At 41.7% G+C, this 24,000-nt stretch overlaps 2 protein-coding genes across 10 annotated transcripts in view; both read right to left on the reverse strand.

Annotated features, from left to right (window-relative positions):
• The window catches only part of bmpr1ba (bone morphogenetic protein receptor, type IBa), a 134,439-nt gene extending 116,274 nt beyond the window's left edge, over positions 1–18,165 (reverse strand). For both annotated transcript variants that reach the window (XM_029717984.1, XM_029717985.1), the window contains exon 1: positions 17,832–18,165. The gene's annotated coding sequence lies outside the window, so the exon portion shown is untranslated. The remainder of the gene's footprint in view (positions 1–17,831) is intronic.
• A 3,019-nt stretch (positions 18,166–21,184) lies between these two features.
• The window catches only part of pdlim5a (PDZ and LIM domain 5a), a 137,271-nt gene continuing 134,455 nt past the window's right edge, over positions 21,185–24,000 (reverse strand). For all 8 annotated transcript variants that reach the window (XM_029717977.1, XM_029717982.1, XM_029717980.1 and 5 more), the window contains one exon: positions 21,185–21,366. In XM_029717977.1, the coding sequence (XP_029573837.1) occupies positions 21,274–21,366 (93 nt within the window). In that variant the 3' untranslated portion in view covers positions 21,185–21,273. The remainder of the gene's footprint in view (positions 21,367–24,000) is intronic.

Below are 24,000 nucleotides of genomic sequence, written 5' to 3' on the forward strand. Positions count from 1 at the left end.
GGGAGGAGAGAAGAGAGCAGAGAGAGAAAGAAGAGAGCAGAGAGAGCGGAGAGAGAGAAGAGAGCGGAGAGAAGTGCGTAGGGAGAGAGAGGAGAGAAGTGCGTAGGGAGAGAGAGGAGAGAAGTGAGTAGGGAGAGAGAGGAGAGAAGTGCGTAGGGAGAGAGAGGAGAGAAGTGCGTAGGGAGAGAGAGGAGAGAAGTGCGTAGGGAGAGAGAGGAGAGAAGTGCGTAGGGAGAGAGAGGAGAGAAGTGCGTAGGGAGAGAGAGCAGAGGGAGGGAGAGCGAGAGAGAAAAGGGCAGTTTGATTATTAACAACGGGTGGTGTTGCCTGCGTAGCTTTAAAACCCTACACACACAGGCGGTCACACGTCAAGCTCTTACACACACACACAAACACACACACACACACACACATCTGCACAACTCATGAGCGAAGACGGGGGAGCCCATTTGTCATTCCTCTCCTGCAGCACTCCTCTCCTGCCTGCAGGCCTGTAGTAGCAGAGCTCTGCCCCTGGGACTTAATGGGGGCCAAAGGGAGAGCTGCCTGCCTAAGAGAAGAGCCTAGTCTCAACATGAGCCTTCTATAAAAAGGTGTTGGGAACTTTTCATGAACACCGCAAACTTTGAACTGTCACATAGTAGCCTTTACCTCTTTCAACTCTGTCCTTCTCTGTCTGGGCTGCAAATGGCATTCCTCCATGTCAGGGAGAAGTATTCATTCATCATCAATACCATCTGCTTAAGACGTTTGCCCCTCTCCCTCCATTACTCTCTCCATATTGCTTCCTCTATCTCTCTCACTCATTCCCCATGTATTCCTCTAATAACAGGAAGCCAATGCTTTCCATCTCTCAGTATGCTAAAGCCCTTCCGGGCAAATCACTCACCAGGGCAACAGCTTGAAATAATTTATCCTTCCTCTCCCCCTTTTCTCTCTCCCTCCTTAACCACTGAGACTGAAGCACATTTGGGCAAATTGTGGGAGATTAGTAGTTGTGACATTATCAAGGAAGAAATGGTACCCAAGACAAAAGAGTCGAGTGTCAGTGAGGTACGAAAAGGGGGATGAGTGAAATTATTCTAAAGTGGAACAAGATGACCGGCTATCGCTCCTCTTCCTAAAGGAATTTTGGCCTCAGTGATCATCTTTCAGTGATTCATCTTTTAGCGATTACCTTGGTGAGGCATCATGGGCCTGTCCTAACCACATACTGTAGATGATCTAGGTCTTGTCCCAAATGGCACCATATTTGCCCATAGGCCTGTGGTCAAAAGTAGTGCACTATGTAGGAAATAGGGTGTCATTTGGGACACACACCTAGTGATGGTGGGCAGACCGACCGAGAGGAGCTAGTCCTGTGGGCAGACCGACCGAGAGGAGCTAGTCCTGTGGGCAGACCGACCGAGAGGAGCTAGTCCTGTGGGCAGACCGTGCTAGAGGACCTTTAGATAGCTGATCAAAGTGGACTGAATCATGTGTGGTAAGTAGGTTAAAAGTCATCCCTGGTGTTAGTCCCATCTGAACCGGTGAGACACACAGAATCAGTTAAATCGGTGTGTGGGACCAGACTAGAGGAACTGGCAGGAGCTCCCTGCATTCCCTTTTCCCCCTGGGCTCAACCCGCTGTGGGCCCACCTCACTCGGTCAGTCCCACCTCATCACTCACCTCCAGCAGCTGGGCCCAAATTGCCCAATTTCCTGCTAGATAACTATCTAACCGGAGCTATCAGGTGTAGATAATATCATCCTCTATTTGCTAACGCAGTGCTAAAATAGTTAAGATTCATGTGCAGTTGAGGAGCAAAATAAGGGATATTTGAATGAAAATACAATTCCTCAGAGAAAAATGTTTTTCACAGGAGCAGAGAGAAGACTAAACTGTTACAGTGCTAGACCTGAAACTCCAGTGCTGGAACTGGCTCAGACAGTGGTGACCTACTGTCATACTCGTATAGCTAGGTCTCACATGGGCTTATAGTACACTAATGGATATTATTGTCAAATATTATCCAAAGCCAAAGCCATTCCAATCGAACATCGAACATATTTCCACGTAAGCGTACGTTGACTATAACACGAGCATCGGTAGCTTTCTGCTCATACTATAAATTCCTCAACAGCATTTCCATTCATGTTCAAAGAAATTATGTGAACACATCGACTCCTTCACTAGCCTCTTGACCATCCTCGGCAGATTTGTGATAACCCAAGAAACACGGAGCAGAAAAGAAGTCAAGATCAAACTCCAGGCTGCCAGTCTCCTTTGTAACCTTTCATACGTATACAGCACCAGTCAAATGTTTGGACACACCTACTTACTGAAGAATTTCTCTTTATTTGTACTATCTTCTACATTGTCGAATAGTGAATACATCAAAACTATGAAATAACACATGTAATCATGTAGTAACCAATCATGTAGTAACTTAATGACAGCCTTGCACACTCTTGACATTATCTCAACCAGCTTCACCTGGAATGTTTTTCCAACAGTCTTGAAGGAATTCCCACATATGCTGAGCACTTGTTGGCTGCTTTTCCTTCACTCTGCGGTCTGACTCATCCCAAACCATCTCAATTGGGCTGAGGTCGGGTGATTGTGGAGGCCAGATTCTGATACAGCACTCCATCACTCTCCTTTTCATTCAAATAGACCTTACACAGCCTGGAGGTGTGTTGGGTCATTGTCCTGTTGAAAAACAAATGACAGTCCCACTAAGTCAAACCAGATGGGATGGCGTATCACTGCAGACTACTGTGGTAGCCATGCTGGTTAAGTGTTCCTTGAATTCTAAATAAATCACCGACAGTGTCACCAGCAACGCACCGTCACACCTCCTCCGTGTATCACGGTGGGAACCACACTTGCAGAGATCATCTGTTCACATACACTGCGTATCACAAAGACACAGCGGTTAGAACCAAATATCTCAAGCAAAGAACTCATCAGGCCAAAGGACAGATTACCACTGGTCTAATGTCCATTGCTCGTGTTTCTTGGCCCAAGCAAGTCTCTTCTTATTATTGGTGTCCTGTAGTAGTGGTTTCCTTGCAGCAATTCAACCATGAAGGCCTGATTCACGCAGTCTCCTCTGAACAGTTGATGTTGAGATGTGTCTGTTGCTTGAACTCTGTGAAGTAATTATTTGGGCTGAAATTTCTGAGGCTTGTAACTGTAATGAACTTATCCTCTGCAGCAGAGGTAACTCTGGGTCTTCCTTTCCTGTGGCGGTGTCAAGCCCAGACCTTATAGAGCCTTTTAATTTCTCTATTTGGTTAGGTCAGGGTGTGATTTGGGTGGGCATTCTAGTTTTCTATTTCTTTGTTTGCCGGGTATGGTTCCCAATCAGAGGCAGCTGTCTATCGTTGTCTCTGATTGGAGATCATACTTAGGCAGCCTTTCTCCCAACTTAGTTTGTGGGATCTTGTTTTTGGTACTGTATGCCCTACTGAACGTTGCGTTTTTGTTTGTATTTGTTTTGTTTCGTTGTTCATTTAATACATTTGAAGATGTACGCCTACCACGCTGCACCTTGGTCCAATCCTTCCATCGACGAGCGTAACAGCCGGTCCTCATGAGAGCCAGTTTCATCATAGCGCTTGATGGTTTTTGTGACTGCACTTGAAGACACTTTCAAAGTTCTTGTATTGACTGACCTTCATGTCTTAAAGTAATGATGGACTGTCATTTATCTTTGCTTATTTGAGCTGACTTGCCATAATATGGACTTGGTACTTTACCAAATAGGGCTGTCTTCTGTATACCACAACCTAGCTTGTCACAACAACTGACTGGCTCAAACGCATTAAGGAAATAAATTCCACAAATTAACTTTTAACAAGGCACACCTGTTCATTGCAATGCATTCCAGGTGACTACCTCATGAAGTTGGTTGAGAGAATGCCAAGAGTATGCAAGTTGTCATCAAGGCAAAGGGTGGCTACTTTGAAGATTCTCATGTATGCATGCATGCATGTATGCATGCATGTATAGTTGAAGTCGGAAGTTTACATACACTTAGGTTGGAGTCATTAAAACTCGTTTTTCAACCACTCCACAAATTTCTTGTTAACAAACTATAGTTTTGGCAAGTCGGTTAGGACATCTGCTTTGTGCATGACACAAGTAATTTTTCCAACAATTGTTTACAGACAGATTATTCCACTTATAATTCACTGTATCACAATTCCAGTGGGTCAGAAGTTTACACTACGTAAGTTGGCTGTGTCTTTAAACAGCTTGGAAAATTCCAGAAAATGATGTCATGGTTTTAGAAGCTTCTGATAGGGTAATTGACTTCATTTCAGTCAATCGGAGGTGTACCTGTGGATGTATTTCAAGGCCTACTTTCAAACTCAGTGCCTCTTTGCTTGACATCATGGGAAAATCAAAAGAAATCAGCCAAAACCTCAGAATCAAAAATGTAAGACCTCCACAAGTCTGGTTCATCCTTGGGAGCAATTTCCAAATGCCTGAAGGTATCACGTTCATCTGTACAAACAATAGTAAGCAAGTATAAACACCATGGGACCACGCAGTCGTCATACCGCTCTGTCTCCTTGAGATGAACGTACTTTGGTGCGAAAAGTGCAAATCAATCCCAGAACAACAGCAAAGGACCTTGTGAAGATGCTGGAGGAAACAGGTACAAAAGTATCTATATCCACAGTAAAACGAGACCTATATCGACATAACCAGAAAGGCCGCTCAGGAAGGAAGAAGCCACTGCTCCAAAACCGCCATAAAAAAGCCAGACTACGGTTTGCATCTGCACATGGGGACTAAGATCGTACTTTTTGGAGAAATGTCCTCTGGTCTGATGAAACGAAAATAGAACTGTTTGGCCATAATGACCATCGTTATGTTTGGAGGAAAAAGGGAAAGGCTTGCAAGCCAAAGAACACCATCCCAGCCGTGAAGCACGAGGTGGCAGCATCATGTTGTGGGGGTGCTTTGCTGTAGGAGGGACTGGTGGCACTTCACAAAATAGATGGCTTCATGAGGAAGAAAAAAATATGCGGATATATTGAAGCAACATCAAGACATCAGTCAGGAAGTTAAAGCTTGGTCGCAAACAGACAATGGCCCCAAGCATACTTCCAAAGTTGTGGCAAAACGGCTTAAGGACAACAAAGTCAAGGTATTGGAGTGGCCATCACAAAGCCCTGACCTCAATCCTATAGAAAATGTGTGGGCAGAACTGAAAAAGCATGTGTGAGCAAGGAGGCCTACAAACCTGACTCGGTTACACCAGCTCTGTCAGGAGGAATGGGACAAAATTCACCCAACTTATTGTGGGAAGCTTGTGGAAGGCTACCCGAAACATTTGACCGAAGTTAAACAATTTAAAGGCAATGCTACCAAATACTAGTTGAGTACATGTAAACTTCTGACCCACTGGGAATGTGATGAAAGAAATAAAAGCTTAAATAAATCATTCTCTCTATTATTCTGACATTTCACATTCTTAAAATAAAACTGGTGATCCTAACTGACCTATGACGGGGCATTTTTACTAGGATTAAATGTCAGGAATTGTGAAAAACTTAATTTAAATGTATTTGGCTATGGTATGTAAACTTCCGACTTCAACTGTTTATATTATACACACACACACACACACACACACACACACACACACACACACACACTTTTTTGGTTACTACATGATTTCAGAACGTTAAATGTTTTCACTATTATTTTACAATGTAGAAAATAGTAAAAACAAAGAAAAACCCATGAATGAGTAGGTGTGCCCAATCTTTTGACTGGTACTGTACATAATATACTATAGACACAAAGACAGTTTGTTGTATTGTTCTACTTCAGTTTAATTATCCATCAACTTGGAATTCTATGTTGTCTCCCTTGAGGAGTTCTACCCAGTGTGTGTACAGAGATATCAAAGCGCTAGAGGGGGAAAAAAAACCAAGAGGTGTCAAGAGTCCAACTCATCCTCGTTACAGTGCCAAAGAAAAAACGAAGTGCGACAAAATGAAAGCCATCTGTGAATCACACACGATGTGACAGTCAGTCCCCTTTTCCCCTCAGCTTCACCATATCCCGGATAATGTATGCTAATCGGATTATCTTTGATTAGCCGCCTGTGGAAATTATATCTAGAATATTACCATGTGTAGATCCAGATAATTATTGGCTTTAAAACCCATCTTTGTTGTCGGGAATATCAAGCTTCGACATCAAACAGCTAGACTGCATTCTGCAGAACAGACAAGTTCTTCCACTCTCTACTGTAACCCAGCCAAAGACATGTAGCTCGCTAGACTCCTTTATCAACCACGTCGCCAAACGTGCTGGCCTTGCAGGGCCACGTTCAGTAGGAAAACGTTGTGGGACATTGCAGATAGAAATGTAATGAATGACGCCGACATGATTCCTTACTACATGTTAGGAGGCATGTTTCTTTTACATAACAGATTTATAAAATCAGAAAGTTCCACAACATTGTGCCCTGCTGAACGCACCCCCAAGTTTACTCATTAAAGTGAGCTCAGAATTTCTTCCCCTATTGGCTGGGCTTACTTCCTGTCATTACAGAGAAGGAAGTTTGGCTGTAGGGTCCAAGTATGGGAAACTGCATACTTGGAGTCACGTTCACATGCGAGTCAGAACTAGGAAACTCGGAAATGTCCGACATGCTGATTCGTTGAACGCGGAAGATGTATAACTACAACCAGTTAGCAACTTGGAAATTTCAGAGTTTCCTAGTTCCAACTAGCACGTGAACGCAGAAAGTATCTGAAAGTGGTCGTGGCAAAAGAAGTGGGCGGATCAACAGTGATGGTGTAACATGAGCGGGCGGATCAACAGTGATGGTGTAACATGAGCGGGCGGATCAACAGTGATGGTGTAACATGAGCGGGCGGATCAACAGTGATGGTGTAACATGAGCGGGCGGATCAACAGTGATGGTGTAACATGAGCGGGCGGATCAACAGTGATGGTGTAACATGAGCGGGCTGATCACAAACAGTGATGGTGGTAACATGAGCGGGCGGATCAACAGTGATGGTGTAACATGAGCGGAGCGGATCAACAGTGATGGTGTAACATGAGCGGGCGGATCAACAGTGATGGTGTAACATGAGCGGGCGGAATCACACAGTGATGGTGTAACATGAGCGGGCGGATCAACAGTGATGGTGTTAACATGAGCGGTGCGGATCAACAGTGATGGTGTAACATGAGCGGGCGATCAACAGTGATGGTGTAACATGAGCGGCGGGAATCAACAGTGATGGTGTAACATGAGCGGGCGGATCAACAGTGATGGTGTAACATGAGCGGGCGGATCAACAGTGATGGTGTAACATGATGCGGGCGGATCAACAGTGATGGTGTAACATGAGCCGGCGGATCAACAGTGATGGTGTAAACATGAGCGGGCGGATTCAACAGTGATGGGGTAACATGAGCGGGCGGCATCAACAGTGATGGTGTAACATGAGCCGGCGGATCAACAGTGATGGTGTAACATGAGCGGGCGGATCAACAGTGATGGTGTAACATGAGCGGGCGGATCAACAGTGATGGTGTAACATGAGCGGGCGGATCAACAGTGATGGTGTAACATGAGCGGGCGGATCAACAGTGATGGTGTAACATGAGCGGGCGGATCAACAGTGATGGTGTAACATCAGCGGGCGGATCAACAGTGATGGTGTAACATCAGCGGGCGGATCAACAGTGATGGTGTAACATGAGCGGGCGGATCAACAGTGATGGTGTAACATGAGCGGGTGGATCAACAGTGATGGTGTAACATAAGCTCTCCATTACTGGTTACACCGGCCATAACCAGGTGCACCGCGGGTCAGCTTAACGTTTACATAGCGGGTTAAGAGAACTAACGTGGCGGGTTTAGAGAACTAACGTAGCAGGTTTAGAGAACTAACGTAGCGGGTTAAGAGAACTAACGTGGCGGGTTTAGAGAACTAACGTAGCGGGTTTAGAGAACTAACGTAGCAGGTTTAGAGAACTAACGTGGCGGGTTTAGAGAACTAACGTAGCAGGTTTAGAGAACTAACGTGGCGGGTTAAGAGAACTAACGTGGCGGGTTTAGAGAACTAACGTAGCAGGTTTAGAGAACTAACGTGGCGGGTTTAGAGAACTAACGTAGCAGGTTTAGAGAACTAACGTGGCGGGTTAAGAGAACTAACGTGGCGGGTTTAGAGAACTAACGTAGCAGGTTTAGAGAACTAACGTAGCAGGTTTAGAGAACTAACGTAGCAGGTTTAGAGAACTAACGTGGCGGGTTAAGAGAACTAACGTAGCAGGTTTAGAGAACTAACGTAGCAGGTTTAGAGAACTAACGTGGCGGGTTTAGAGAACTAACGTAGCGGGTTTAGAGAACTAACGTAGCGGGTTTAGAGAACTAACGTAGCGGGTTTAGAGAACTAACGTAGCGGGTTTAGAGAACTAACGTAGCGGGTTTAGAGAACTAACGTAGCGGGTTTAGAGAACTAACGTAGCGGGTTTAGAGAACTAACGTAGCGGGTTTAAAGAACTAACGTAGCGGGTTTAAAGAACTAACGTAGCGGGTTTAGAGAACTAACGTAGCAGGTTTAGAGAACTAACGTAGCAGGTTTAGAGAACTAACGTAGCGGGTTAAGAGAACTAACGTAGCGGGTTTAGAGAACTAACGTGGCGGGTTTAGAGAACTAACGTGGCGGGTTAAGAGAACTAACGTAGCAGGTTTAGAGAACTAACGTAGCGGGTTTAGAGAACTAACGTAGCGGGTTTAGAGAACTAACGTAGCGGGTTAAGAGAACTAACGTGGCGGGTTAAGAGAACTAACGTGGCGGGTTTAGAGAACTAACGTAGCAGGTTTAGAGAACTAACGTGGCGGGTTTAGAGAACTAACGTAGCGGGTTTAGAGAACTAACGTGGCGGGTTTAGAGAACTAACGTGGCGGGTTAAGAGAACTAACGTAGCGGGTTTAGAGAACTAACGTAGCGGGTTTAGAGAACTAACGTAGCGGGTTTAGAGAACTAACGTGGCGGGTTTAGAGAACTAACGTGGCGGGTTTAGAGAACTAACGTGGCGGGTTTAGAGAACTAACGTGGCGGGTTTAGAGAACTAACGTGGCGGGTTTAGAGAACTAACGTGGCGGGTTTAGAGAACTAACGTAGCGGGTTTAGAGAACTAACGTAGCGGGTTTAGAGAACTAACGTGGCGGGTTTAGAGAACTAACGTAGCGGGTTTAGAGAACTAACGTAGCGGGTTTAGAGAACTAACGTAGCAGGTTTAGAGAACTAACGTGGCGGGTTTAGAGAACTAACGTGGCGGGTTTAGAGAACTAACGTAGCGGGTTTAGAGAACTAACGTAGCGGGTTTAGAGAACTAACGTAGCGGGTTTAGAGAACTAACGTAGCAGGTTTAGAGAACTAACGTGGCGGGTTTAGAGAACTAACGTGGCGGGTTAAGAGAACTAACGTGGCGGGTTAAGAGAACTAACGTAGTGGGTTAAGAGAACTGGGAATATTGAAGACTCCTGTTAAAAGGAACCACCAGCTTTCATATGTTCAAATGTTCTGAGCAAGGAACTTAAACGTTAGCTTTCTTACATGGCACACTTTTACTTTCTTCTCTAACACTTTGTTTATGGATTATTTAAACCAAATTGAACATGTTTCATTATTTATTTGAGGCTAAATTGATTTTATTGATGTATTATATTTAGTTAAAATAAGTGTTCATTCAATATTGTTGTAATTGTCATTATTAAAAATAAAAATAAAAAAATCGTCCGATTAATCGGTAGCGGCTTTTTTTGGTCATCCAATAAATCGGTATCGGCGCTGAAAAATCATAATCGGTCGACCTCTAGTTAGAATACACAACATTTGAAATGTGGTTGTGCATCAGCAGTTTCTCTTGTTATGTCAGTCACTGACAGTCACTCAATTAGCCATGTCAGCTAACATTAAGATTAATTTACAATCTAGTGGCCAGCTATCTTAACGTATAGTAATCATGGTTGAATTATGGACTGGGGGGCTTCCATTGATTTCGTTAGTCACTCTCACTCAGATATATTAAAAACTACAAACACCTCTATCCACCCTATGGCAAATGAGTAGAATTGCAGGAAATTGGCTTTAAAACCACACATCTTTCTCTCTGCCCCATGGCAAATGAGTAGAATTGCAGGAAATTGGCTTTAAAACCACACATCTTTCTCTCTGCCCCATGGCAAATAAGTAGAATTGCATGAAATTCATTTTTAAATTGCCAAATCTGCCCCCCATGATGAATTCAAATGTTGTGGCCCCACCCCCCATCAAAGATCCTTAGAACAATTGATGACCCCGAATGTGCTGAAAGATGTTTACATGGCTTGTTCGGGTAGACCTTTAAAATATCCTTTCTCTCTAAAAATATATATGTATTAAACTTATGCTGAAATGTTAATTATATTCTAATGAGCCATTTGACTTCATGTTTGTATTCTTATCTTTTATTATGTCTTATTGTTGTTGCATTGTCGAGAAGGAACCTGTAAATAAGCACTTAGGTTGGACGGTGTGTCTACCATGTGTATCCTGTACATACGACTAACACAACTCAAAACTCTATGGTGAGAAATCTTAAGCCACATGAGTGAAAAGTTAGATTTTGTTACAGTAACGTTATAATTATTGTGTAGTCTTGAAAGGAATTTTAAAAAGCGTTCTTCTTTCAAAGTGACAAAGTCTGACATGAACTTAAGAACTTCATCATGTCCCTTATCTGATTCTCAGGTTGATGAACAGTTTTTTGATTGTCTAGTAGAATCCAGGAACTCAGTTAATTACAGTCAAAAGGCCATTCATTTACACCTCGCCCTGTGGCAACAGAGCTCTTTTGAAGTCACACCATAGTCAAACAGGTACAAATCACACAGACAGCCTAGATGGGTGTGTGTTCCTGCCTGCTGCTTTGTCATTTAAACAGAAGGATAGTAGTTCAGATTTCCTTCAATAAAACCTGCTATTCTTGGCTTCTAGCTTTCCTTCCATACCAAAATGTGAACTGAATTCAGCACTCATACAAAAGCCTCCTGAGACATCAGATGATGTCAGGGGATGCATAGTGACACACCACAGACACAGCATGGAACTGTTCAGGGTTTTGGACAATTCCCATTTCATAAACCAAATGACACAGTGAACGGATTTGTGGTTCCATATTGTTTTTCCCCAATTAAGCTGGCTTTCATCTAAGAAGCCTTAGCTAAATAGTAGACAACTACCCTCACAATGCCACACTGTCTCATTTCTGACACACACACTCACACACACACACACACACACACACACACACACACACATCTGCTCATCTACTTCCCTTGTTCATATTTGCTGACTGTTTTCCTGCTTGGTCCCAAGGCAATAGAGCTCACGCAGAGAGAAGAGGTAAGAATTGGACACATATTGCCATATGGTCAAACACTCCTCAGACATACGCTTGTCATAACCCACACTGACAGACAGCTGGGCCTGGTTATAGACTCAGAGAGAGGGGAGCAGGGAGGGGGGGGGGGCGACTGTACAGTAAGGGGCTTTATTTGGTTTGAGTTCTTTTCTCTCCTTTCTTCAGTGTATTAGGCACTATTACTTCCAGCCTTGACTCATAAAAGCATGGAATATACAGTGCTGTACGATAGAGCCTTGTCCAGGGGGTGTACTGGTACATCAAGCTGCCTCACACTACACAGACAGGACATCAGCTCCAAGCCAAGGCTGTTGCAAGGCTACATATGATAGACTTGCTGCCACTGTATTCATCATGATGGCAATGAGAGGCTTTAGTCCCATCTTGATTCAAGGTAACGAGAGCCTTTTTTTACGCACAATTTGTCACATGGAGATGCTATACGAGGCCTATCGAGGCAATCAAGGGGACGGGATCTCATTCCTCATCAGCAGTTGTGTATATAACAGTGTGTATAGCTCACCCTGTTTTTATCTAGCTAAACTAACTGCATAGTGAATGTCTTACACAAAGGGAGACAAGCACTGCTGTTGTGTCTATCCACATCTCCCAGACCCCACGGTTCCTAAACATAGTAGTGCAATGATAGAGGCCATTATGGAAAAGTCCCAAATCAGGTCACCCTATGTCTTACAGGGCTCTGTTTGACCAAACCCAACGATGGTCAATCTAAGAGCAGGCGGTAGTGCTATAGGTTCAGGGGTGTGACAGAAATATTGTTGCTATTTTCACTATCACAATTATCGGCGCGCTTGCTAGCGCTAGCGCAAAAGGGCCTGATTTTGAGTTGTGTGGTGTGTCGAGGCTTGGCCTCTCACTGGCCAATCAGAACGTGCTTCATGGCGAAATATGCAATTGCTTCAAGTTTTGTATTTACAGTCTTATGTAATGTATTGGAATCAACTCCAATTCCAATGTCAGTCCGTCGTAGTTAGTTAAATAGCTTAATGAAAGAAAGAAATGAAAGAAATGAAATAACAAAATGTAGACCTATCTTTGCTAAGTAGGTTAACTTGAACCCATTTGCAGTCCACATATGTCTTCAATAGCATTCACACTGGTATAGGGGCTAGGCCTACTGTAAATTACATGATGTAAGATTACATTATTTATTGATGAAAACAGAACGAATATGAAAACAAGGTTATGTCACACCATCATTTCTCCCCGTGGGCATATCATATTGAAACAGCGTAGACGATGGAGAGTTTTACCCACATCCCAAACTTTTCACACTTACTGGACAAAGATCCTATATTAAGTAAAAAGAGAGAACGTCCTCTCACTGTTGTGCTGCTCCCCAATAGGCCTAGGTTTAATGAACATAGTCAGAACCATCATACAGATCAGATCACATTCACACATCTCCCCAATTACATCGCAACGTTGTCACCATGAAACCACCAATGGGAATCATTCTAATACGTTTGGTTGTAATACAATTCTATGAAATACAAGCACATTTTTGGGGGGTTTTAACAACGACAATAAATACATGTAAAATGTAATGATATCATAAAACTGCAAAACAAAGACATTCATTGCTGTTGAACCAGCCTTCGTTACAGTAGACCTAAGGGAGGGATTGGGTTTTGAACATATGAAATGGAAAACAAGCCATTTTTACAGGTTTCATGATGGGCATGGAGGGGGGGTTTTATGCATGTCCTAAACAGGACTTTCATGGCTAAAATAATGTGGGTCGGCCTACAATGCAGAGATAAAAAAGGAATGTCATCTCACTGTTTTACTCCTCTCAAACTTGATATTTTAGTAAAAATGTGGTGATTAAGATTTATTTCCAAGCAGAGCCAAACCTTTTTTTTTTTCAACAGTCTTGACTACTTGCAATTGCATTGGACAGACAAAGAAAAATCCTTCATTGAGAGGAGGGGTAGACTATGCTTGGTTTTTAGTCAAATAAAACTAAATGGGGGAAAAGCATTCATTTTTTATGTTTCTGAATACGAAGCACACAGGCACCAAAAGCACATTAGGCTACTCTTGTTCCAAGTCCATATGGGCACAATGCGTCACGGCTGGATAGACTGTGTTTCTGCAGTCCAAATTAATGTCATAACTAACTGTGTTACCGCTAAAACCAGCTTTTGGTTGGTCTTAAATATCCCTATCAGCGCTGCCTGAAATTAGCACTTAGGATCATGTTAAGGACATACCTCATATTTCCACCCCACCCATCTGAGCTGAGATAAGACGGGTCAATTGCCGAACCTGGCGTTAGGGCTGGAAAATGCCAGTGCCCCAGTTTAAATGACGAAATTGCAAACTAACATGCGTTTGACACTAGCGTCACCTTAACACCAGGCAAAAATAGAGCTCATATACAACCCTAGGGGCCCTGGTCAAAACGACCCTAGGGGCCCTGGTCAAATGTAGTGCAATAAATAGGGAATATGGTGCCATTTGAGATGCAGCCTTATAGCATCCAGGTTGACACTTTCCCTGAGCATGGTTATCCTATGGTTATTTTGAATATGACCTTGAACCTTCACACAACTTTCTGGGAATGGTGCAGAATAGTAGGTTGGATTTGGAACATTCTCAGCACATTGAAGGAATTTTACAACAACAAAAAATATAATTTCTTGGCATTTCAATACTTTAACAGAAAGTTTCCTAAAAGTTCATGTATCGTTACATTTAATTACATTTTTGGTAATGTTCTAGGAACGTTCTCCAAATGGTTTGACAATGGCAATGTTGTCAAATAGTTCCAAGAACATCAAGAAAAAGGTTTTCTGTGGAAATTTCAGTACTTCATCATTACGTTTCCTACAGGTTTCCTCATGATGATATTTAAAGTCATGTTCTCAAATTGTTCAGAGAACTTTAATAAACAAATGTTCTTCTGTGGGAATTTCAGTACTTCCTCAGAACATTCCACACAAGTTCCCATGTGGTTGTATTTAATGCTATATTTTTACTACATTCTGGGACCATTTTCAAAAATGGTGGTGACTTAAGCAATGTTCTAAGAATGTTCCGAGAATGTAGGAAAGGGGGATACCTAGTCAGTTGTCTAACTGAATGCCTTCAACTGAAATGTGTCTTCCACATTTAACCCAACCCCTCTGAATCAGAGAGATGCGGGGGGGGGGGGGGGGGGGGGGCTGCCTTAGTCGACATCCACGTCATAGGCGCCCGGGGTATGGATATTTTATATGTCAGTTCTTGGCAATATTTTCGGAATGTTCTAAAAAATATATATAATTCTATACATAACATCAACAAGCTCTTAATTCCGTTCTCAGAACATGAAGAACACTTTAGAAACTTTCAGATTACATTCTAAAAACATACTGTATAGACAGGTTGGCTGACAACATCGCAAAAATTATGCTCGCGCATCGATGTGGCCTGAAGGCTTGCGCTGTTATGCTTCTGAACAGTCAGATAGCTAGCAACAATGATACGAAACTGCCATGTGGGGCATCGTAGATGGCTCATTTCAGCTTGTTGCATCTTGTTATTGATACCATGCCTTGTTTTGACCGATGTCACGTCTATGCTAAAATTCGCTAGCTAACCAACAACTGTAATGATGTATTTGAGAGACAAAAAGTGCTCATTGTGTAAATGTATTCATTTTCAATAAACATGGAGACAAGATATAGTTTAAAATGTTAACAGTCTAAGCCAACCCAGTCTATTAGTTTTGTTGCTAAACAACCAAACCAGCTATACATTCCGTTTTCAGAACATGAAGAAAACTTTCCATAAAAACAACAAGAACATGTTAGTAACGTTCAGAAAACGCTCTAATAACATATACTTGCCTTTCTCAGCGTAAAACAAAAAATATTGTTAAGTGTGTTCAGGTGTGTTAACCGTGCCCACTAATTGGCCACACCTGATCTTAATGAGTGCTTGTTTCCATTGAAATGGGGTCTATTAGACTAAAATGAGCAGGCTTGTATGCGTAAAAAAAAAAAAACACATGGCATACTAGCGCTAACCTGGTGGCGCAGTGGACGAATTCCATGAGAAAATAATATCATAGGTTCACCTCTCACTGATGCCGTGTCACAATAGAAAATACATGTGTTTGCATGATTAATGCCTAAGCAAATCCATTTCCATGTGTCCTATCTGTGCTTTAAGTGCTTATCCAAAATAAGCTAGCAGTGTTATTTAAAAAAAATCTTAAAACATTCACCTAATGTTTCAATAAGGTATTCAAAAACTTCCAAATAACCTTTACATTTTGTTATTAGGGCTCTATTCAATCCATATCGTGAAAATTCGGCGTAATTTAAATTTAAAGGTAATGTTCCAGCTTTAGCAGACTTCATTCACGCTGCATATGTCGGCTCAATCGTAAATTACCATTTCATTTCTATCACGGAATCTGTAACGCTTCAGAGCAACAGATTGAATAGAAAAATAATAACACTTTGAATAACTATAAAACTTTCACAACATTTAGAGAATGTTCTCAGAGTGTTATTTCATTACCTAATAATTCCCTCTCTCAGAGCGTTAATAAAACCTCCCAGAAAAACTTTCAAGGAACCAGAGTAAAATGTTCTCAGATCCTCCCTGCAACATAAAAATAAACATTCCCAGAACAGGCAAAATGTTCACTTCTGTTCTCAGAATGTTTGAAAAACGTAACGTTTTACTGGTCAAACACATACGTTCCAACAACTTCCAAGGAACTAAATGTGCTAGCTGAGATGTGCTGCAACCTGGTCTCAGACCATTTCGTATTATTCTGTATGTAAATCCAACAACTCAATTGAGTATACGTTACGTTTCTTATGGTATATATTCATTTCTGGATGTCCATCATCCATTCCTTCTAATATGTTACGAATTTGCAAAACGTTTGACATGTTGTGAATTTGCAAAATGTACAATATGTTACGAACTTGCACAACATATGATATGTTATGAAATCCAATTTGTTTGGCTAATGTTAGCTAGATGGCTAGGTGACTAACGCTAACTAGCTGGCTAACTTAGGCTAGGCTAGGGGTTAAGGTTAGGAGTTAGGTTAAAGGGTTAGGGTTCGCTAAAAGGTTATGGTTAGCTAACATGCTAAGTAGTTGCAAAATCGCTAAAAAGTAGTAAATAGTTGACAAGCAAAATATTTTGGGACTTTATCACCAATGGATTAATGAAACAAATACAAAAATATAGCTTTTGTTTGGAATTTTCCTTTAATTAAGGATCCAACCCTTTTTTCCCAATTTGCACCTAAAATGACATACCCAAATCTAACTGCCTGTAGCTCAGGCCCTGAAGCAGGGATATGCATATTCTTGGTACCATTTGAAAGGAAACACTATGACGTTTGAGTAAATGTGAAAGGAATGTAGGAGAATATAACACAATAGATCGGGTACAAGATAATACAAAGGGGGAAAAAACTGTTCTTTTGTATTTTTTGTACCAACATCTTTGAAATGCAAGAGAAAGGCCATAATGTATTATTCCTGCCTAGGTGCAATTTAGATTTTGTCCGCTAGATGGCAGCAGTGTATGTGCACTGTTTTAGACTGCTCCAATGAACCATTGTATTTCTGTTCAAAATGTATCAAGACTGCCCAAATGTGCTTAATTTGTTTATTAATAACTTTTCATGTTCAAAACTGTGCACTCTCCTCAAACAATAGCATGGTATTCTTTCACTGTAATAGCTACTGTAAATTGGACAGTGCAGTTTGATTAACAAGAATTTAAGCTTTCTGCCAATATCAGATATATCTATGTCCTGGGAAATATTCTTGTTACTTACAACCTCATCCTAATCGCATTAGCCTACGTTAGTGCAACAGTCCCATGGACAGGACACCGATCCCAAAGTTATTAAGTAACCTTCTGTAACCATACAAAATGCAACATGCCACACTAATTTGATAATCCGAATTTACGTTAACAATGTTACGTTTAGTCTATGAGACCAGGCTGTGTGAAAAGCAACCTTCCATACTAATTTGATAACCCGGATTTACGTTCACAATATTACGTTTAGTCTATGAGACCAGGCTGTGTGAAAAGACACATTTTAGTTGCATTATATATAGAGCTCTGGTGTTGTCATTGTAAGCTACTGGATATCTGAAACGCCATCAAAAAGTGTTATAGCAACAAAGTATCTCAAACTGGGAGGGTAGGCTACATTTCTTGATTGTGTAAAATGCCAACTACTCAACTCCCGTGACTAAATAAACATGTTTTGCTGTTCTACCTGTGATTATCGCAGTACATTTCAGACTGATGAAGGCAGCAATTCGACTGTTCGAAATTGAAACGCCTCCAGCTCACAAAGTAATTCAACTTTCTAGACCACATGTTTTGTTCTCACCTTACTCTCAGAATGATAGAACACTTTTGTAGTCAGCACCTCGGGAATCCACTACAGATGATACTCTTCTCAACACTAGAGGACCCGACCGTCCGTCTTTCCGTTCTGCAGTTGTCTCACGTTCGCATTTTTGAGTCAACAACCTCTCTACCTTGCCTCTCAAAAAAGCGTTACACTTCTTAAGAAATGCTCCGTTCCTTCGCTCCAACTACCGACGTCTTGAAGAATTGCAGTTAAGAAAACAGCTTTTAAATTAAGGATGGTTAATGGTTCTCAAACCTCTACTCGGGGACCCCCAGACGTTTCACAATTTTGTTGTAGCTTTAACTAGCACACCTGATTCTCCTTGCTGATTGGTTGACAAGTTGAATGAGGAGTGGTAGCTCTGAAATAGATCAAATACATATGGAACGGCTGGGGGTCAACGCTACCTTGGCATTGAAGTAACCAATATCATCAATGTGTGCCAATGGAACAGTCATGAAATGTAGATCTCCGATTTAAAAATACAAGTGACTGAGTCAAATTTCAGGGGGGGTTTATTTTTCATTTAGATTACATCATTATGCATTGAATTATGTTGTTCTCTTTATTCAGAAGACATAAATACAACCCATTGAGGGCCATGGTGGTGATTACATGACTCTTGTTAAAACAATGAACAGGAAGATGATTCCACTACACTATGCTTTTAAAGATGCATTATGTCATTTTTTGGGCAACCCGACCAAATTCACAAAGAAATGTGAGTTATAGATCTGTCATTCTCGTTGAAAACAAGTCTAAGAAGCGTTAGATGTTTTCTATGTGCGCTATTTCTATGCTTACCATTCTTATGGTTTGTTTTTGCTTCTTTTACTTTCAGTTTTGTACACCAGCTTCAAACAGCAGAAAATACACTATTTATGGTTATGGAAAATATATTTCACAGCAGTTTAGATAGTACAATGATGCTCTACACAATGATACCTTGTTTTGTCACATAAACAGAAATTAGGTGAACTATTAGAATTTTTGCAACCAGGAATTGCATATTTATGCACCTTTAAATATGCTTTTACAGGAATATTTTCACATTAATCTAATTATAATATATGGTCTTAATTGATATGTTAAGATAACCAATAGGATTTGCAAAGACAGGACCAGTAATCCTCCTCATATGATTTTCACAAAAAGGGTAATAACCTAATTAGAATGTTATTTACCTTATTTTATTTTGTTATTTTTTAATAATTTCATTGAGATAGACTAGTGAAGAACAGACAGGAAATGAAGTACGGATGGCGAGGCAGAAAGGCAGCGGTTTGGATTTGAACACATGTCGACTCTGGTAGCCTATGGTAGGTTGTGTCTGCCAGTATCCACGACACAGGCCACTTAATGTGAACGTTAAACCCTGTGAGAACCAGTGTTAGAAGATGTGAAGTGCTAAGTCATTCATGTAACAGTGACATATGCCATATGACAGGCCATACAGTTGAATCTAATGCTAATTGAGACCGTTGAGGTTAAAAGAGAAGGGTTGTTACACTCCATTACCAGTGACATGATTTCAGGATGTGAGAATTACAGTATGGACCAAGACCTTACTCTAACCTTTTGGACTAACATTTTAATAATAACAAACTGTGAAATAGAAGATATATAATAAATCAAGAGCTAAATAAACATTTTTTTTAATTTTTTTTTATCACCATAGAATGACTTGGTTTATGTGACTTGGTTTACTCCTTGTCCTCTGTACCGTTCATCCATATCAACAACAACAAGATTCAATCATTCATTCTGTTGAGACGGAGTGATAGTGAAGTTAGATTCATACCAAGAGGCTACAGGAGGTTGGTGGCACCTTAATTGGATGAGGATGGGCTCGTGGTCATGGCTGTAGGGGAATAGATGGAATGGTAAAACATGTGGTTTCCATGGTTTCCATGTGGTTGATACCATTCCATTTGCTCCGTTCCAGACATTATTATGAGCCGTCCTCCCCCCCAGCAGCCTCCACTGCAAGAGAATTCAAGAAACTTCAGGGAAAAACAGACTAAGGAAAATGTCTTGACTTTTCCCCTCACTTCAGTTTTCTCTCATCCTCTCAGTGTAGGCATTTTCCGAGGGCTATGAAACAGCTAGCCTGTTTTTTTGCTCTTGCCAATTGATATGACATGACAATGACAAGGAGTTGGCATGATAGCACAAACAGACTGGAACTCAGGCTACAAACAGCAGCCTCAAAAATATACTTCTTTACAAACATTATTTCTCAAATCCCTTCATGTACAGTATGATGGGTAGCCAACAACAACAACTTGGCTTTTGGAAACGGTAATACAAGTTGAATGTAGATTCTATCACGTTGGTAGAAATGATATCAAACAGTCAAAACACCACATCCCAATGCAGATGTTTTTTGTTGGAGGAAAATTCCATGTATTTATTTTTTCAACTGGGACCAATTCTAACAGTTGAATGCACCATGGGCATGAGCATGGTTTAGCTTTAATGATATCCCCTCTACCGCTTTTCAAAATTCTGTATTCTTTGAGATGTACATGTAAAATATACACATCGTTGATTTTGGCCATTCAAAACAAAACAAACGTATCGTTTTAGTCTAGTCTCATTACGAGAGGCATCTTGCCCATGACAGCATACAGAAGAATGGTAGAATGGCACAATACTCCTATGGAGGGGGGGGGGGGGGGGGGAGTATACATGGATACATTTATAGACAATAAAAATAGGAATATAAGCACCCAACATATGATTATTATGACTACATATTGCCTATCATACTTGACACAAAGCAGGAAACAACACTTTATCGCCAGAACTAAACACCTCAGTCAGGGAAAGTCCAGAAGATCAGAGTGATCTCCATGGATACAACCATGCTCTGGTCAAGAGTAGTGCACTACCTAGGAAATAGGGTACCGTTTGGGATGTATCCATGGAGATCCCTCTGATCTTCTGGACTTTCCCTGACTGAGGTGTTTAGTTCTGGCGATACTCCAAATAGCATCAACAGTCATAACATAAGTTCCCCGTCTAGCCAAGCGTACTTCCTCCAGCTTTCCTCTCGCTATCTGCTCCTTCTTCCTCCAGCTCTCCTCTCGCCATCTGCTCCTTCTTCCTCCAGCTCTCCTCTCGCCATCTGCTCCTTCTTCCTCCAGCTCTCCTCTCGCCATCTGCTCATTCTTCCTCCAGCTCTTCTCTCGCCATCTGCTCCTTCTTCCTCCAGCTCTCCTCTCGCCATCTGCTCCTTCTTCCTCCAGCTCTCCTCTCGCCATCTGCTCCTTCTTCCTCCAGCTCTCCTCTCGCCATCTGCTCCTTCTTCCTCCAGCTCTCCTCTCGCCATCTGCTCCTTCTTCCTCCAGCTCTCCTCTCGCCATCTGCTCCTTCTTCCTCCAGCTCTCCTCTCGCCATCTGCTCCTGTCCTTGCTCATATTTTCACCACACTATGTGCATGTTTCCTGCACAGAGGCTTGTCCATTTTGGAGAAGAAGGCTTGACCCTCCAGAGTGGTGCAGCAGATCTGGAACACAGACACAGATACAGATACAGACACAGACACAGATACAGACACAGACACAGATACAGATACAGATACACACACAGATACAGACACAGATACAGACACAGACACAGATACAGATACAGACACAGACACAGATACAGATACAGATACGACACAGATACACACACAGATACAGACACAGACACAGACACAGACACAGATACAGACACAGACACAGACACAGATACAGATACAGATACCGACACAGATACACACACAGATACAGACACAGACACAGATACAGATACCGACACAGATACACACACAGATACAGACACAGACACAGATACAGATACAGACACAGACACAGACACAGACACAGATACAGATACACACACAGATACAGACACAGACACAGATACAGATACAGACACAGATACCGACACAGATACACACACACATACAGACACAGACACAGACACAGATACAGATACAGATACAGACACACACAAACACAGATACAGATACACACACATATACAGATACAGACACAGACACAGATACAGACACAGATACAGACACAGATACAGACACATATACAGACACAGATACAGACACAGATACAGACACAGATACAGACACCGATACAGATACAGACATAGATACACACACAGATACAGACACCGATACAGATACAGATACAGATACACACACAGATACAGACACAGACACAGATACAGACACAGATACAGACACAGATACAGACACCGATACAGATACAGATACCGACACAGATACAGATACCGACACAGATACACACACAGATACAGACACAGACACAGATACAGATACAGACACAGGCACAGATACAGACACAGACACAGATACAGACACAGATACAGACACAGATACAGACACATACACAGACATAGACACAGATACAGATACAGACACAGATACAGACACAGATACAGATACAGACATAGACACAGGCACAGATACAGACATAGACACAGATACAGACACAGATACAGACACAGATACAGGCACAGATACAGATACAGACATAGACACAGATACAGATACAGACAGATACAGATACAGGCACAGATACAGATACAGACATAGACACAGATACAGATACAGGCACAGATACAGATACAGACATAGACACAGATACAGACATAGACACAGATACAGATACAGATACAGACATAGACACAGATACAGATACAGGCACAGATACAGATACAGACATAGACACAGATACAGATACAGGCACAGATACAGATACAGACATAGACACAGACACAGATACAGACATAGACACAGATACAGATACAGATTCAGATACAGACACAGATACAGATACAGACATAGACACAGATACAGATACAGACATAGACCCAGATACAGATACAGATACAGATACAGACACAGATACATGTGCATATAATTAAGCAATAAGGCCAGAGGGGGTGTGGTATATGGCCAATATACCACGGCTAAGGGCTGTTCTTAGGCACGACGCAACGCGGAGTTACTGGATACAGCCCTTAGCTCTGGTATTTTTGCAAATGACATAAGTGATCACTGTGCTATTGCCTCTGTGAGAGATGGTCAAATTCCTAAGCATTCTCCACGTGTCATTACGAAAAGAAACTGGAAGCGGTTTGATATTCAAGGTTTTTTACATGATGTATCTAGCATTGAATGGAATAGAATGGAATTAATCCCTGATGTTGAACTAGCCTTTTCTTACTTCCACAACACATTCCAGGATGTATGTAATAGGCATGCCCCTTTTAAAAAATTCAGGATTAAGGGCAGAGAGAACCCTTGGTTTACTAAGGAACTTACAAAAATCATAAGGGAACGAAATGCTATGTGGGCTAAAGCAAGAGGGACTGGTTTGGCAGATGATTGGATGGCTTTTAAACGTCTTCAAAATATGGGTGTGGCTATGATCCGTAAATTGAAAGCAGACCACTACCTGAAATCTACTTCACAAAATGTAAATAATCCTTCCAAATTTTGTCAAGTAGTGAAAGGTTTGGAGTGCAGAAAAGATACACAGCTTCCTAAACAATTGTTGGTCGCCACTCAGATTGTAACTGAGAGAACCTCCATTCTGAAAGCCTTGAACCAGCATTTTTTAGATGCAGGCAGTTTATTTGAAAAGGTCAAAGGTATAATTGAGCCCCCTATAAATTTACCTGACACCCCTATGCACTCCTTCACCTGGTTTTCCTTTTCATCCTTCTCTGTTTCAGAAGTGTGTAAAGCCCTGAAATAAATTGATTTAAAAAAATCCCCTGGCCCTGATGAACTAGACCCCCGCCTCATACACCTAGCCGCTGACATCATTGCTCCCCCTTAACATGTATTTTTAACCTTACGCTTGATGTTAAGGAAATCCCCAAGTTATGGAAATCTGCTTTTGTACTGCCTCTCCTGAAAGGTGGAGATCCCTCGCTACTTGACAACTATCGACCCATTTCAAAATTGTCTGGATAAGAGCGTCTGCTAAATGACTAAAATGTATAAGAAGTTACATTGTGTGTCTGTTTTTATTGATTTGTCGAAGGCTTTTGACACCGTGGACCATGCTGTGTTAGTGCAAAGGTTAAAATGTTGTGGACTTACTGGTCA

This window comes from Salmo trutta, chromosome 27 (assembly GCF_901001165.1).
Source record: "Salmo trutta chromosome 27, fSalTru1.1, whole genome shotgun sequence".
Lineage (NCBI taxonomy): Eukaryota > Metazoa > Chordata > Actinopteri > Salmoniformes > Salmonidae > Salmo > Salmo trutta.